Source organism: Rhinolophus sinicus, chromosome 14, assembly GCF_057876585.1.
Source record: "Rhinolophus sinicus isolate RSI-liver-muscle chromosome 14, RSI-T2T, whole genome shotgun sequence".
Taxonomy (NCBI): domain Eukaryota; kingdom Metazoa; phylum Chordata; class Mammalia; order Chiroptera; family Rhinolophidae; genus Rhinolophus; species Rhinolophus sinicus.
The window spans coordinates 102,975,589-102,994,110 of NC_142514.1; the positions used below are offsets into that span (position 1 = coordinate 102,975,589).

The following is an 18,522-nucleotide window of genomic DNA, read 5'->3' on the forward strand; positions in this document are numbered from 1 at the left end:
ACTAGTTCTTGGCTTGGGGCTGCTTAGCAAGAGGTATGGGACAGATGCTGAGGCCAGATGCTGCTTGTTTGGGGTTTGTGAACCTTTGAGAGGTTTTAAGAAAGTGCCTAGCATGAGCTAAGATAGGCTGTTTGTATGGAAAAGCCACTGGAAGAGGCTTGGGTGGACCCAAAAGTTGGGTGGGGGCAGGGTCACAGGGAATCAACAGGGTCTGGCCAGTGAATGGTGTTAGCTAGGTTGATGGTAATTCCGATATGGTGTCTGCCTGTGTCTGCATGCTGGGTAGGGGGAGCACTCAACAAAGGAACAATGGCTTCTGCCAGCACTTCTGTCTGGGAGAAAGCTGCCCCTCCGGTCCTCACTCTGAAGCCAGACAATTCAGTTCCTCCCTTGTGCCTTTCTAGCTGCTGCCGCAGCACTGGAACTCTGAATGAGTGATTCCATCAGCAAGAATGTCTGTGTGGGGGCCCTTTAAGTAGAACACCTGGTATTCCAGCAGCCCTCCATCTCACTCAGCCTCAATCTCTGCTGGTTTTCACATCCAGAAGTTGTGGGGACTTCTATCTCCAGCACTAGAACCCTGGGCTGTGGAGCCTAATGTGGGGCTGGGCCACCTCGATCCACAGGGAAAACCTCCACAGCCAAGATATCTCTCCCAATTTGAACCACCACACATAGGTGTGGGACCAACTCGTTCTGCATCTCTGCCTCTCCTACGAGTCTTGATGTGACATCTTGTATATATCCTTAGTAATAGGACTTCTGTTCAGTTAGGTTTCCATCAGTTCTCAATGATGGTTGTTCTTTAGTTGTAATTTTAGTGGTACTTTAGTTGTAATTTTGATGTGTTCGTAATTGGAGGCAAGCACAACGTTTACCTTTTCTTCCATCTTGACTGGAAGAGCTGTGTTTTCTTAAATGTATTAATCATAATCATTTTGAAATCTGTTCTTGCTAATTCTGATATCTGTGTCATCTCTGGTTCTGCTTCTGTTGAGTTTAATTACTTGATTATCAGTCAATTTTTCTGCTTCTTCCCATGTCTAGTAATTTTTCGTTGTATGCTGGATATTAAGGGTGACATGTTATAGAGACTGGATTATATTATCTTCTGTAGTGGTGAGGTTGCTATGGCAGGCGGTTAAGTTACAGATGGATCATATTGATTCTTGACTTGAGGCTTTGTTAGGGTGTTTCTGTTTTTGTTTTGCCCTTAGGACTATGGCACAGCCCTTATTCCTAGAGTCTTGTCTTCTGGGGTCTCAGCTGAGTACCTAGAATATTAACAAAGTTCTTTTCCTTGTAAGCCAAACCTGAACTTCAGCATATTATGAGCACTGTGTAACATGTAAAATTTTCTTTTTAGCTTTCATCCTCCGAGAAATTGTTTCTGCTAAGCCTCCCATAGTCTTGCTTTGTACATGGGCAATGTGTGAGTTGGCCAAGGACCTGAGTAGAATTACAAATGCTAATTTTTGATGTTCTTTTCTGCTTCTCCCTCCTTCTCTGCTATCCTGCCTAAAGCCAAGCTTCCTTAGTAACCCCTAACTCTGATCTGTTTCTCTACCCTGACCTGGTTCTCTTCACTAGGGCTCTGTTTCCTTAGGTTGTAGTTTGGGGTGAATATGGGGCTCATCTCTGATGCATTCTTTCTCTGAAGAATCATAGCCTTTTGTTGGTTATTGTCCAATGTCTGCAGACAGTCCAACTTTTATATTTGGGTAAAGTGGGAGAGTAAATCCAGTGTCGGCTACTGTTTCATAATCAGAACTATAATCAGCAATACCATCCTTACAGCCAATAAAATTAACAATAAATTTTTACTAATAGGTAGGTCATGTTTAGCTTCCTCCAGTTATCTCAAAACATCTTTTTTAGTTTGTTCAAATCATGATGTAACAAAGTACATACTTCATTGAGTTGATGTCTTAAATTTTTAATAATTTGCAACAACCCCTTCTGCAAACACTCACATTTTTTTCTATGCCATTTATTTGTTGAAGAAACTGGATTGTCTTGTGATATTTCCCATATTCTGGATTTGGATCCTTATTGTGTCATTTAACACATTCCTCTACCTCACTATTTCTCATAAAGTGGTTTGATTAAATACGGGTCAGTTTGGACAGGGCGGGGGCAAAAACACTTCATAGTCTTCCTATTGCATCATTTCAAATGTTGTAGAATGTCTGGTTTCTCCATTTTTAGTGATGTATAAAGTTTTATAAAGTTTCCCATCAATCTCTGACCTAATGTTTTAGCCACTCTTATTATTTAATTGCCTAGATATATTATTTCATTAGAAGTTGCAAAATGGTAATTTTCTAATTCATTCTTTCTGTATTTATTAGCTATAATTCTTCTGTAAAGAACTTTGCCTATAAACTGTTTAGAAACTATAATAAAGGCAAAATAAATCCTTGATTTTCTTTCATGTATTAAATTTCAGATTAATAAATTGGCATCCTAGCAATCTCCAGTTGTCACCAGTGAGGTGATTTTATTTGTTTATTTTGTAATATCATTATGAACTTACGGATTTTAATACATTTGATGTGTTTTAGTCCACTGAGTCATTGACATTTTTATGCTCAAATTATTCCACTTAGCCAGTAGGAGTCTTTGCAAGTTGACTCCTGTGTCCTTTTGACACAGTTCCAAGTCTGATAGCTTCCTTGCTTTTCGGTAAGGTGTCCCAAGCTTACCTTGAACATTTCCTGTCTCAGACCTGGAATCAAACATTTCTCCTAGGAGCTCTGGTTCCTTCAAGTAGAAAAAAGCATTTGGAGGCCCTAGGATGCTTATTGTGACAACTGGTTGTCATTGCCTGTTTCTCTAGAGGCCTTTTCAGGGTACAGAGATAGGAAATATATATTTTTCATGTAGAGAAAAGTAAAAGATGAATTTGTACTAACATTTCAATTGAAATTTAGGATTCCAGGTTTTTCCTTCTTCAATATTATGTATTTATATCGCCTTTCTCTTATGCTGAATATTGTGGTTCCAAATGACTTCAACATAATTACATACTTGTTATGAGACTGAGGGCAAGATTGATTCAGAGCAATACCAGTATTACTACAAATATTAAGGAGACTACTGGTTCTTTTTGTTCTTAGGATATATCCTATTAAGGATGCATAGGAAAAATACTGTGTTTTATTGTTACTTAAAAAATTGTTTTCTGGTTGATTATGTCATAACTTGCAGTTAGGTTCCTTTTTTTCCAGTTTGCTTTCCATTTTTAAAATTGCTTTTTCTTGTTTGATTCAATTCTATATTGTTTGAATAATTTAAGACATGTTTCCAAGGTTAAAACTATAAAACTGGGTAGTTTCAGAAAAGTTTAGATTCTACCCCTTTTTCTATCCTCCATAAGTGACCATTTTAAAAAGTTTTTCGCTTAATATTACTCCTTTTGGAAAAAAAAATTTGTATACATGTTCACACACATGCATATTTGTATTTCCTCTTCTTTCCTACTCAAATGGAAGCACACTATGCCTATCTTCTACACCTTGCAAGGATTCGTGGACCAAAACCTATCCATGGACCAAGAATACCTGGTTGAGAAGGGAAGACACACATGTTAAGAAATAACTGTAATACAATTGTTCACTGATTATGTAGAGGTATATAGATTTAATGCCATTAGACACAAATTATAGAGCAAGTTCTTCTAGGGTAAGTGAGTAAATTAGGAAAAGCTTCAGAGAAATGACCTTTGAGATGGATTTTTTATTTTTTTTTTTAAGATTTTGTTGGGGAACAGTGTGTACTTCCAGGACTTTTTTCCAAGTCAAGTTGTTGTCCTTTCAATCCTAGTTGTGGAGGGTGCCGTTCAGCTTCAAGTTGTTGTCCTTTCAGTCTTAGTTGTGGAGGGCACAACTAAGCTCCAGCTCCAGGTCTAGTTGCCGTTGCTAGTTGCAGGGGGCACAGCCCACTATCCCTTGTGGGAGTCGAACTGGCAACGTTGTGGTTGAGAGGACAAGCTCCAACCAACCGAGCCATCTGTTAGGCAGCTCAGCTCAAGGTGCCGTGTTCAATCTTAGTTGCAGGGGGCGGAGCCCACCATCCCTTGCGGGACTGAGGAGTTGAACCGGCAACCTTGTGGTTGAGAGCCCACTGGCCCATGTGGGAATCTAATCGGCAGCCTTCGGTGTTAGGAGCACGGAGCTCCAACCACCTGAGCCACTGGGCCGGCCCTGAGCTGGATTTTAAAGAATGAGCTTGATTGGAGCCTGCAGATTATGCTAGGAATCAGAGAAGAATCTCTGTTACAAAATTAGCCAACTCACTTTTGCTACTAGTATGCTGGTGTAGCACAAGAAACATTTGCACTACATCAGGAAAGTCTGAATGACATTCTTGAAAGGCCTTTTGAAATATATGGGATCCTGTTTCACAGGCTGCCTGGGCTTATGTTTAGTCTAGAAGTATTTGTTAAAGAAGCTATATGAAAACAAATCCTCCTTTTATACATTAATGTGAATGAACTTCGTATAAAAAGAATAGCATGTTTTTAAATAAAGACTTAACATAAACAGTGCTTGGTTAATAAACTTTGTTTAGTGGCGGAATGAAGAATGAAAAATGTTTTTTAAAAGTTTATAGACTTTTCTCTGATTGGTATTCCTTGAGCTAATCTGTAATTATTAAGCATCCGTCATATACAGAGCACTCTGTTGTATGTAGTGAGGAGATATAAGAAAAAATAACAATGGTTCTAGTTTAAAACTTAACACTAAATCATATCTTGTTTCACAAAGAAATTGTGTTTTCTCAAAACCTTAAGGGAAAAGTTTATTTTTTTTGGAATAGACAGAAGAAAAGATAGTGTGCTTTTTGCTTTTATACCTGCAGGAATACTCAGTAATGAGTAACTCCAAATAATTCTGTATCTTGATTGCAGGGTAGTTTCACAAATGTACACGTGTCATAAGTGTCATAAGATGACGTATACAAGTATTCACCCGTTGCTCCCATGTCAAATTCTGAGTTTTGATATTGTTCGATAATTAGGTAAGATTTAACCATTGGGGAAAACTGGGTGAGGAATACATGGGATCTCCCTGTAGTAGCTTTACAACTTCCTGTGAATCTGTAATTATTTCAAAATAAAAGTTTTTAAAAAAGGATTCTTACTCTGGCTGTTGTTTTGAGAGTAGATCACGGGGGCCAAGGGCAGAAACAGGCATACTAGTGAGGAGTAATATTAGGAAGCTATTACAAGAATCCAGGAGGAAGATAGTGGCTCTTGGACGAGGTTGGTATCACTAGAGTGGGGTGAGGATAGGGGTGAGAGATAGTTGAATTCTGGATCTATTTTGAAGGTAGAGTTAATACAGTTTGCTGATGGATTGAATGTGTGGTATGGGAGAAAGAGAATGCAAGGTGACACCAAGATTTTTGGCAACTGGAAGAATGAAGAAAAGAGATAGTAACAGGAAACAGCAACACGTAAAGAAGCCTGGTATGAAGTAGTTTCTTCAGAAGGAAAACAAAATAACAAACCCTCTTCCTCTAGTCAGTGGCAGCTTGGGGCCTACAAGAGTTAGGGACAGTATGATATTAAATTGAGTACACTCTTGTTAACCTCCCAGGTATCTGAGTTATATTGGCCTAGCCCTACCTCTTTTGGAAAGAAGCATTTGTTTTCATAAACAAGAAGTCTCCATGAGCCTGGAAAGAAGAAATGGTAGAAGAGAGTGGCAAAGCAAAGAACTACTTGCTGTGGTTAGCTTGGAATTGGCAGACTTTTTCAGGTGGCTGCCTAAGCTAAGAACACATGGCTACCTTTTCCCCATTCTAGACTAGGTTGTTTCTTCATCATGAAAAATGAAAAGCTTTTGCCCTGCTGCTTGACCTCCTGTCAGGGTATGTTCATTTTCAGCTAGTGTTCTGGATCAGTTTTTAGTTGTAGACTTACTTAGCAGACAAATGGGGACACTGTCTGTTTATAGTGGGAAAGTGACTTATTTAAAGAAATGTTGGCTCCCCACCACTATCCCATTAGTGGCCTGCCTCTGACACTCCAGTGAAGCTGGGCTAGGGAAGTTAAGACTGCCTTATGTGTATTTTTGCATTTTGAAAGGTTAGAATCTAAGTGTACCACAAGATATTTCTTCCTGAGTCAGATTGGAACAAAATTGCAAACTGAATTCTGAAGCAAATTTTATACATGCTGGTGCTCGAATACTTTTGAAACTTCTGAATTTATTTCCTCCACTTCTAGTAATACTATTGCTCATGAACTATATAAATCCCATAGTGTCACTAACTTGTGTGTGTGTGTGTGTGTGTGTGTGTGTGTGTGTGTGTGTGTGTGGATGAGCAGATAAAATAGGTTAAAGAAATCCAGTACCAAGTGGTTCATGATGGTTGGAAAGTGAGAAAGAGAACTTAAGACTACTTTGGTAAGAGCTTGAAACAAGAGAACCATTTTCTCCTTTTAACTGAGAGTCACCTCATCCTTGTCTGGTTTGAAATGGTTGGAGTGAAGTTGTGACAGAGAAAAACTTTAAATTTGCTGAGACATAGAGTGACCACTAAATAGGTAAGTAGTTAACTGATAGTGCCGCAGGACTTTAGCTGTTTATGCAGCAGGTGTCCAACTGAAGATTGTTTGGACTCGGCCTGGGAGGAGTGTGGGAATACCGGAAGCTAGGGTCATGGCTACAGTGTAGGACGTTTGGGACTGAAGATGTGGGTGGTATCTCACCCAGTATTTAGGAGAGCTGCCTGGAAGAAGCAGACTACTCTTTAGAGTTCCTTGCAGCTGGGGTTTATCCTGACAAGATTCAGAATATGGAGTGGTTCAAGAACCATTTTGTTTCATTTGCCTTTCTGAAACTACCCCAGTCTTTATTCAAATGCTGTGACTTCATTAAGTCCAGTCTGGTTACTGCTTTGGGTTTCCTCGCTGAAAGTAAAATATCACATTTGAGCTTGAAGAATTTTTGCTTACTGCCTCTAGAGCACACATGAACATAAAGGAGCTATTTGTCCTCTGGCAGCTGAAAGGCAATTTCAGCGGGAACTGAAAACCACTATAGGCTGCTGGCTTCCTGGCACACCCACTAGACCCAGTAGGTTTATACTGAAAGCAAACTAACGGGATAGGGGTGGGGGTGGTACTAAGATGGGCAAAAATAAAAGCAGAGGCTAAAGTGTGAATGACATTGAGCCATTAAGACGTTCCTGTATGTGGAAAAGAGCGTAATGCTCCTGAAGAGCAGACAACTGGACCATTAAACACGATGGCTAGGAGAAAACATCTGATGTCCGCAGCCAACATTTTTGTTTTTAGTGATTGTATATTTTCTTTATATTCCCAAATGTAAGGATACTGTAAATATCTTTAGGAAAAATAGTATATAGTTTAAGCTGTTTTCTTCACTGTGCTGTCACAAATACCTTTTAACTGCAACTATATTACAGTGACGATTGATGTATGTAATAGTCACCTTCAAGCACTACAGCATCCTGAAGAACCCCATGATCTGTTAATCAAATGCTTAAATATTCTCCATAGTGTATTGAGTAGACCTTTAAAAATAGCCTTTTAAATGTCTTTAAAGTTATGTCATCTATAACTATTAATCAAAACACAGGTTTATTCCCAAATCAGCTATCCTTTCTTTGGCCATAGCATGTAACACAGTTTATTTCTGTTTAGCAGATCAAGAGGTGAGGATATGGGCAGTATAAATGATTTGTCCAAGGACAACATGTCATTGTAGAGAGAACTGGGCTGCATTCCACCAGCTCCTAGCCTGTGTTTTGAGAATTTTCCAATCATTTTAGGAAAACAAAGTACTTAGAAAATACAGAGGTTTTTTTTAAATAAAAGAAAATCACTTATTTTGGAAATCACTAAATTAATCATTCTGTTGTATTTAAGAAGCTCTTTGATGTGTTCTGGTAATTAGTATTTACTGCCAGACGAATGTCTCTTGGGCATTTTAATTAAGGGATGGGTTGGCCAAATGAGCTTCTGATGGTAAACCTTCATAAGGGTTTATTTTTATGTTTCTCAAGAATAGCTGTCTCTTCAAAGCTCTTTAATTAGACAAAATTTAGCAGCTAAACATATTATTAGAATAATTAGGCCTTGGGTTAAGAGAAACGGGGGGTCAAAAGAGCAGGTGAAATAAAACATAGCGTGTACATCTGATCGATGTCCAGTTTTTTTACAGCTTCTATTAAGTTGCTGTCCCTAGTTAGGGACTTTGTGTTGTTTCAAGTTCATTTGACAGGTCTCACCAGAAGCCTAAACACACCAGAGTGTGAGCTCATTTATCTCCACCTCTAAACTCCCATAGAAAGCTGTATTCCAGTTGTCTTAACTTCTAAGTAGAAGACTTCTTGTTTTCTCCTTTGTTTACTAAATTGGTAATCTTGGCCATAATAATGATTATTTTTGAGGGAAATGCTTCAAAGATCTTATGTATGGGTCATTGATAACCATACCAATTATAGCAATTCCTTTGGGGTGCGGGAGTTTTTCTTAATAATTGAAATGATCTACTTATAAAACATTTTTATTAAAATCACTGTATTTTTGGTCTCAAATTTTATGTTCTTTGTGGTCAGAATATAGTTTGAATTATTTGAAAATCTACTATGTAGATGGATTGTCATTTAGATCCTCTTCTTCGAGGACGTCCCCCACCCCCAATTCTTGTTATAAGTTCTTAGTCTTAGCAGTCATTACCAGTACATCAATATGTTTTATTTCAAACTTCATCTTTGTAATGAAGAACAGATATACTCGACTGTCCTATTGGTGATTGAGATGGCACCAAAGCGTTTGAGTAGTATTACTAAAACTGCTATTGATAAACACTAATACATTTATTTATATTGTCTAATTTTTCACTTTTCCACTATCTCAGGATACTTATAATGGCAAATGTGTTGGTTTAAGAATAGTGCTGATGGTGAAACTATTAGAAATTTCAAACAAAGCAAATTGTATTATCGCTAACATTTCTAATCCTGTCAGCTGTTATGACCTGCCTGTATATGTTGTTGGTTACATGAAGAACTAGGTTAAAGATATGTATGTCATTGGTGCAGTATAAACCTACTGCCACTACTAGAAAAAAATACTTAAAGAACTTATGGTATTGCTTATAGGTCAATCATTTCATTTTTAAATGTAGAAGATAGCCTGATTTATAGTATTACAAAGTTAATCACATGTAAATTCTTTTGCTGTATACCTTAGTTAGCAACATAGCCAATGAAATTATTTAAAGTAGTAGAAAATTTACTTGGTTTTCTATTGATGTTATCTGTAAAATTAATAATATAGTTTTAATATTACTTAGTAAGCGCAATAAATGCAGATATAACGATGGGTGCTGGCATACTCTTATGCATTACAGAGATTAGTCACTAGATAAATACATTTTTATGTCAAACTGTAAAACTGAGAAAGCAGAAGAGATATTAGCCTAAACAGAGTCCTGTATAAGCAGTTTTTCCCCCTAAGTGATGACTAATTTCTTTCCACTCTTTCTGAAATTATTGATTATTATGACTCTGCTTTTAGACTCACCCTTTAGCACAGGAAATATTGTTGATACTTATCTTCAAGTGTGTGTGTGCTGAGCCTGTGTAAACTTTTGCAGTGGAGATATGAAAAGGAAGGTGTTAGGGGTTATTTATGATCTTTGAAAAATAGCATTATGTCCCTCAGAACTCTTTTTTCCCCCTATGGTAAGGCAAGTGTATTCTTATGCATACTTATATATATAGCAGGATTTCTACTTAAAATACTTTGCGTACTGATTATTAATGAATTTTCGTAGCTACAAACCAGGACTCTACGTGTGCTGTTTTGTATTTTTTTTATTTCACTTCTTTTAAGTCATTCATTTGGTGGTCCCCCTTGCATCCTTCCTTACACCTACCTTTTGAAATTATACGTGTTCAAAATGAGAATTGACTGTGTTCTTCCTCCATGCAGACCACCTGGTGGCCCATGGAAGAATGGCAGAAAAGGAGGCCCGCCGAAAGTTCAAACAGATTGTCGCAGCTGTATTTTTTTGTCACTGTCGGAACATTGTTCATCGTGACCTAAAAGCTGAAAATTTGCTTCTGGATGCCAATCTGAATATCAAAATAGCAGGTGAGAGGCCTGTTGAGGATGTGAAATAGGAATAAAGGAGCTTTTCCTTCAGGGTTCTTAAAGCAAGGGGGTTGTCTATTTCCATCTATTCAGAAAGAAATATTGTGCAAATAAAGGATTTTATTTGTATGTGGCTTGAAAACTGATAAGTTTTCAAAATATATTTGTTATTTTTCATGTAGTATTAGATGGAAAGTTGCTAGGAGGAAAGAAGGAAAAGGATGATATTTAAAATTCTATTATTTTGGTTGACAGTTACCTTTTAAATAATAAGGAATAAAATATAAAATAAAGTAGGAAGAAGAACTGCTAAAATTATATACTCTCTCAGCCTCACTTGAGATGGTTGACTTATGTCACTGCTAATACAGAGCATACTTACTCCATAGACTGTAGTTTTATGGTGATTTAAGGCTAGATCTTACAGTAATTTGAAGATAGTCCATCTCTGTTTCCTCAAATTTCCTCATCTGCTCATCTGACAGTGCCTAAACAGCACTTATCACTGCCTCAGATTACTCATTCTTCAATTTTAGTAAACTATCGGCATTTGCCTAATCAGTAACAAGCCCACCACCTATTGATAGAAGAAAGTGACTGCAGTCTGTATAAAAACTAAGTATGAAAATAATGGTTTATGAAAATAAACCATTTCTGTGTCTTACAATTTTTGGTATTGCATTGTATGTCCCCCATCTCCCAGATAAGAAGGGAGAAAATCTCATATAGAAAACTAAAGTAAAGCTAAAATATAATTGCCTTGAAAAGTCAAGGTGAAAAACAATTCTAAAGATTTCACTCTTTAATAGGGTGGGAGTTGAAAGTTAATGTTTACAATATAGGTCATATTTATATTATATAAATATGAGAGTTCATATTTATATGTGTATCCTCTTCTGATAATTTCTTTTGTGTAGATAAGTCTGTTCACTTTTTCTAGGCTCTACTTTTACACCCTTGGAACATCATCTTAGCTTTTTATGTATCTAAGTCGGCTGATGGATGTATTCTTGTTTAGAACTTTCACATAGTTCTAAGCTCTTTGAGTCCTGCACTTGCTCAGTACATAGTAGGCAGGAATTAGATGCTTTTTTGAATCTTACATAAAATTATGTTTTCTTTTGCCATTGTGTCTGTTTTATAGTCTCCAAAGCTCTCTAGATGCTGGCAGTTCCCACAGAGGTAGGTAGCGTGGCAAGGCCTGGCAATTTCAAACCTTCTTTTGTAATTATTTGTTGTATTTTCCTATTATTGCTATAACAAATTACCACAAACTTAGTGGCTTGAAATAACTCAAATTTATTATCTTACAATTCTGGGGATCAGAAATCTGAATTGAGTCTTATGGGGCTAAAATCAAGGTATTGGTAGGACTGGTTCCTTTTGGAGGCTCTGGAGAATCCATCTCCTTGCTTTTGTTAGCTTCTAGAGGCCCCTGCATTCCTTGGCTCCTGCCCCTTCCTCACATCACTCCACCTCTTGCTTCCAGTGTCACATCTGCCACTCCTGATCTGATCCTGCAACTGGTGTAGTAGAAGGATGAGGCTCACACGATGGCATTGGGCCCTCCTGAGTAATCCCCGGCTGGCTCCCCGGCTCAAGATCCTTAGCGTAACCACATGTATCAAAGTTCCTTTTACTACTTAGGTAACACGTTCACAAGTTCCATAGATTAGGACATCGATGTCTTTGGGGGGGGGGGGTGCGGGGTGCGGCTATTATTTAGACTACCACAAATGTTGTTATAGTCTTTGGAGTATTGATTTAGAGCTAAAAGAAGTTCAAAGAGGTAAATTTCTTCTACAGTTTTATTCTACCTCCACTGACCAAAGGTTAAAAAAAAATTAATGCTTCCTTGGTTCTTGATTTTGAATTTAGAATCATTTTGATTTAGTTAGGGAAATTTGTATGGCTTTTAGTTTTTGCATTGAGAAACCAAGTGTAAAAGCACTGGTCAGTGATAATTGAAATTAGAAACTCTACTGACAAATATTTGGGTAAGGAGATTTTTAAATGCTTTTCTTTGTTAATTGTTAAAACAAACACATGTAGTGACAATAAGAGTTTTTACCTGCTGTTGCACAATTACAGACTCCTACGGGTGCTGGCAGCCAGCCTTGGTCTCTCTGTGTTAATACATATACTTTGGCAAGATTTTTAAATTCATGAACCCAAAGTCTGCATTTTTATTATTTGTTTTTAGAGCAAAGCAAAAAATAAATGAACACCTCTAATTTTGCTACTAACGTTGTCTTTGCTCAGGTGTTCTTTCCTAACTGCCACCATTATTTAATTTCTCAAGTCATTGCCTGAACTACGTTTCTTATACATAAATTAGATCGAATTCCCATTCTCATCTGCCAGGTCTTCTTTGAACTTAATGAACCAGTGGGAGAAATGCTTCTAGTTGAAGCTGACTACAGCATGACTAATTTTGAAGAGGTAGGTTGGATGGTTCTGACAGGATAAGGTCAGATAAGTAATGAAATCAACCTTTTATTCTAAAAGCTAAAAGTAACTTTCAGATATCTGAACTTTCAGTGGTCTTTCTGATGAATTATTATAAATCTCAGTAAGAAGGAGCTACTTACTACATATGAAAGAAACACCAGAGAGAAAAGAGGATTTTTGTTTTATTTAAAATATTGTTAGTCTTAAGCACCTGATTTATCATTAGATGTGTTATAGTGGCAAATTAATGTGGAATTAACCAAAATTAAGATTGGGAAATTTAAGGAATTCATGTTTTCCTTATGCCAGTGTTTACCTAAGTGGTTTTCATGAAAAGGGGATTATACATCCTGTTCAAATATAGAAGGTGAATAAGTTGTTCTGGGGATGTTTGTGTTTACATTTATTTTTACTTTTTGTATGAATTAATGTGGCAATTTATATTTCATACTTGATACTATTAAAAAAAATCTAGCTGTTATAAAAACCCATGCAAGCCCTCTCCAAGAGAATATGTGTTTTCTGGATATGACAGGTAAACTTTAGTTACAGGTATTAAAAGACCCAACATCATTCTATGGTTTAAGAGTTTTTGTGCTTCAATTCTTATCTATGAATCTTTGTTATATTGCTATTTCTAGAAAGAATAAAACCTAGGTGAATAACTTTGTTTTCTTTCTAGTTTTAGAATTAAAAAAATTCTTCTTAATGGAAGTAGCAAACCTGTCTTCTATAGAATTATTTAAACGATGTTTCTATCATTAGTAACCAGAATAAGCATTGATTGTTTTCAGAATAAAGAATTTATTTCTGGAAGGCAAAATTACCAAGTCTAGAACAAAGATTTTATAGTGGTTAACTACAATCTTAACTGTTAACAAAGGTTCTTTGCTCAGCTGTCATAGAAAAAAGAAAGTGTAAGACGTGACTCCTACCTTAAAGAATTTACAGTCTTTCTAGGGGAAAAACACTTAGACCTTTGAGAAGTTAAATAACCCTGAAATTATATTTTACACACTTATAAAGTACTTTGCAAAGCATTTTCACATATATCATTTAATTTCATCATATTGGCATGCAAATATAGCTTACTTAGAAAAGATTAGTGTTTCCGAAACACACAGCTTTAACTTTCCAAAGCTTTGAATTTTATTTTATAAAGAGCACTGATGCAAATTTGTTTTCATGTAGAGTCTAACTCTGGGATAAGAATAGGATTTTGGCCTCCAACATTTTGTTTTTCATGCTCAGATGTGTGAAGATCCACAGAGGAGCAGGTGAAGGACTGGGGTGGCACACGTGGCTCTCTCAGCAGGTCGCCTGTATTCCTGGGTGACAGCAGATTTAGCTACCAAATTATAGTTTGGTACAATAGAAGAGATGTTACAAGGCACATTGTGATTCATTGTCACATTAATTGTACAGTCTAATTACCATAGGAGTTCAGAGGAGGAAGAAACCACCTCAGTTTGTAAAATTCCATTAGACTGTTACCGTGCCCTGATAAGTGTTTCACCCCTCCTGCCTAGCACATACCTGTTCTATAGTTGGTGCTCAGTAACTTTGTAGACAGTGGTGATGAGGACATAAACATCATGTTGAGGACATAACACTGGAGGTGAATTTTAAAGGATGAGTAAGATTCCTTAAAGTGTAGTTGTAGAGAATTCCAGTAGGATTAGTCAGTCAGCAAATGTTAAGAAAGCACCTGCTATGTGCAAACACTGATCTAGGCACTGGGGATACAGCAGCTGATAAAACTGTCCCTTGGAACTAACATTCTGATGGGGGGTGGGGAGATAGACAGTAAACACAAAAACAAGTAAGCTCTCATTAGGGGTGTGAAAATGATAAGATTGAGTAACATGATACAATGACTTGTGGAAGAGATTGCCTTTAATCAGGGTATTTCAGAGCCTGCCAAGCAGAAGGAAGAGCAATGCAAAGGCCTGATAGAGATTCAGTTAGCATATTTGAGGGTAGGAAAAGGGTCAGCATGGCTGGAGATAATAAGAGGGTTGGGGGGTAGAAGGAGATGGGGCAAGAGAGCCAGCCATGGCGAGTTCACATGGGGCCTTATGCACACGGTGAGGATTGGGGATTTTATTTTGATTACGATGGGAAGCTGAGCTGGAGAAGCATGAGCAGCAGAATGCATGTGACATATTTACAGAAAAGGCAAAGCAGCTTGGCTGGAGGGGAGGCTCAAGTAGGGGGGTCATGCCTGAGAAGGCGGAAGAGGTATGTACTGATACTAGATTGTGAAATTATTTAAATACCAGGCTTCATAAACTAGATATTGGATGGATAGGAAAAATAAGTGAGAGTAGAGGGAAGGGACAAGAAGGCAATAGGAAGGTCAGTTAAAAGGCTGTGATATGGTAAAATCCTGCCTAAGGGTGGTGGTAGTAGACATAAAAAGGAAGAAAGGGGCAACAAATAATAGAGTGAGAGTGCAACTGCGCGAGCATGCACCAGGAAGAGGGAACATCTAATTAAAGATATGTTTTGAAATAGAGAAGTCAGATTTTCTTATTGATGGATTATATTCAGCTGTCAAAGAAAAATGGTGGTTTATTATTAATGGTTGATGCACTATTTGAAAATAATTTTAGTTCTTGTCCCTAAAGATTAAGTAGAGAAATTCTATATTTAAAAGAGATTGCCCAAGAAAAACCTAAATGTAGCTGGCTTACTCCCTGAAGCAAAGTTATTTGAAATACTCAGATGTTATGAGAATGTTTTGGAAATTGTGGAAACTTTTTTCAACCTAAGGAAGTTGGAAACTTTTCTCTTTAAAAGTCAACTCCCAGAATGGTCTCCATGAGATAGTTTCCACTCTGGTGTTATTGTTTCAGTCGGCAATTGGTAGACATCAACGATCTGAAGTACAACTACAGCAAAGCAAAATTCTTCTGGAAAGAATTTCCAGAGTGCATGGATTTAAGGTACTGTGGAAATTTTTGACCTTAATGTAGTGAGAACTAGACTATTTCGTGTTTTGAAAGTTAGAAACGAAAACATTTCGTAAGTCCATTGACCTTTCACCAGCAGTATGAATATACTGAGATACAATCATATAGGACAAAAAGGTTGGAAACCTTGGGTTTCTAAGAACCCTTCCACAGTGTGGGGATTGAGAATGTCCCTGACTGGTCACAGAAAGTAACTACACAGTATTCATCATAGCAGTGTTGTGATCCTAACACCTTTGATTTAGTAATCACTCAGTATACCTCCCTGCTTGATAGGTCAGGGAATTGACACCCACAGAGGCCATGTGACTCTCCTGAATTCAGGTCAGAAGAGAGCCTAGAATCATAATGCCTCAACCTGTGTTCTCACCCTGAAATGGTATAAGACCTTCAACTAGAGGGTGCTAAGCAAATTTAATGTATGTTGACCCTTAGGAAAATAAAATTTGAAGAATTCTTCAGAATCCTATGCCTAAGACTGGAACTTTACAAATGAAAAACTAAAGTACCTTCATTCAAAAGGCATCTTAGATACACACAGTTGACTCACTTTGTATGAAAAAATTCTAAAATTAAAATTCAGATGAGCAAATTTTTCATCACTAATCGTTCTAGGTTATAACTGAGGTCTTACTCATCTTGAAGAGTGATTGTACCTTGCTAGGTTCAAGAACAAGTTTCTATTTGTAGGACCTCACTTGCAATAGCTATGCTACCAGTACAGAAGAAGCATTGCTTCTCAGACTTCCCTACCTCAGTTTCCAATGCAGGATGAACTTACGCAGGTTGGGGCAGGGGAACATTGATGACATAGTCTGAAATGGCTCACTTTAAACACATTTTTAGTCACATGCTTTATCTTGATACTTCATGCACATTTTGTGTTCTCAGTGTCATGTCTGTATTTCTTTTAATGTTATAATTATTCAGCTTTAACATAGAAAAAATTTGGTGTTCTAGGAAGATGTATTTTATTTAGCCTATAGTTTGACATAACTCTTGGTACACTGTAGCACTATGCCTGAGGATCTATAAACACACACCAGTTAGAAAAGCTGAGAATAAAGATTTTCTTCCCCAACCATAGTTTCTTCCTCTTGCACAAACTTCTAGTTTCTGCACATTGATTTTTCTATTATTTTTCCTCAACCTCAAGGATTTCCATGCCAGTCTTCTATTCATTGCAAATCATTTATTTTGGGGAATACTTAGGGAAAAAAAGGAATTGGAGATTGACAATAGAAAAGGAGAGGAAGCAGGAGGCAGAAAATAAATGGAAGCTTTTGCTTTGAGGCCTTGGGGAAAAGAGAAGCTGTGGGAAAGAAACCTGAGCCTCAGAGCTTGCCTCCTCCATCTGTGGGGAGAAGGGAGCTGAGTCGAGTGAAACAGAACATACGTTTTGGACCTACCAAAGCATCTAAAAGTTTCAAATTACTCTTTGTCTCTGGGACCATGTTGGGCATAGCATGTAATAAAATGTGGGTAAGTGATTATTAAAAGCAAAGTCACATTTTAATCTACATAATATCTGGAGCAAAGAAAAATTAATTTACCAGACTTTTATTGACATTACAAAAAATGACAATTTTAAAAGATCTGTAGCAAGGAAGCATTGGTTGAAGGAAATTAGGCGGAGACTTACCTATGCTTTCTATTTTAAGGTGTTTTTAAAGGACATTGATATTCTATTTAGAGCGTTTTAATTTTATTAGTGGATGTAGACATTATAAGAACTTTTAATAAGTGTACTTAAGACCATGTTTCCCCAACTCTATTTTTCTTAACAGGGTCTTAAAGCCCCTCAATTGCAAGTTGAGGGACTAACAAATCATCCAGAGTACTTTTTCACTCAGACTCTGATGAAATCTTTACGGTGTTGTGTTAAGTCTGGTAGAAACTGTTAAAATGAAGGCGATGTCAGAAAGACTGATTTCTTATTGAGTGCATCCGTCCAAAACTTTACTTTTTTTGGTGGGGGAGGGGATTGAGACATAATTGACATATAACATTATATTAGTTTCAGGCATACAACATAATGATTTGTATGTATTATAAAATGATTACCACAATAGAGACTGATTTCCGTAGGCAGACCTTCTCCAGGTGACAAAGTATTAGTAAGAGTCCCCATTTATCCAGATATTAGTTCTCATTTTTACAGATCTTGAGACTTTTATCAGTTCTCTTAAAGCCATAAGAGAATGAGTATAATATATCTGCTTTACTAGTGTCAAACTAAGAAAAACTCAGCTAGTGGTAGGCATAGATTCAAAACAGAGGAAGTTGCAAGACCCTGAGGAGCATTTTATGCAGACTTTAAACAACATCCTGATGTGTGTGAGCTTTGACTCCTCCTTTGCTCAGGTTACACACAGACCACAGTTAACACCTCAAATAGTTTACAGTATTTTTTTCCAGCCACTGATTTCTGAATCCTACAGGTTCTCTGTGTTCCAGGAGATTGATGTCATAAAAAGTGATAATGACTTCTCTTGCCTTTACTATTAGAAATGAACAAATGAAGTAATAAGTTTGATTTCCTCACCCTCTTTAAATGGAATAGTTTGAGACTCTGAGTGTAAATCAGGAAAGTCTACCTGCTAATAAATAAATTGAGTGAGTGAATGAATGAATGAATGAATGAATAAGAAAGTCTACCTGCTACCAGGGTGTTAAATGAGCTTGCTTAGGACTCTGTCATTCCGTTTATTGCTCTGTTGAAGTAGTTAGTTACCATGATAATTTCAACCAGTATGCAGTTTTCCATCATATTTTATTAAATTTACATCTATAGTGGACCATGGACAATATAAAGCATAAGGAAAACTGGTGTTAAAATTCAAGTTAATGAAGATAAAAATGATCATTCTGCAATGCCTCAAAACAAACTTGACCAAATTCTTGAATTGTCTTCATTTGATCACATAAAGCACATCAAGATGTTTCTAGGACTTCAGA

The 18,522-nt window shown here is 37.1% G+C and overlaps 1 protein-coding gene across 3 annotated transcripts in view; it reads left to right on the forward strand.

Annotated features, from left to right (window-relative positions):
* The window catches only part of SIK3 (SIK family kinase 3), a 244,954-nt gene that overhangs the window by 154,119 nt on the left and 72,313 nt on the right, over positions 1–18,522 (forward strand). For all 3 annotated transcript variants that reach the window (XR_012497380.2, XM_019713625.3, XM_019713626.3), the window contains exon 4: positions 9,977–10,138. Coding sequence is in view for 2 of the 3 variants with exons in the window: in XM_019713625.3 (XP_019569184.3) it covers positions 9,977–10,138 (162 nt within the window). In the remaining variant the exon portion in view is untranslated. The remainder of the gene's footprint in view (positions 1–9,976; positions 10,139–18,522) is intronic.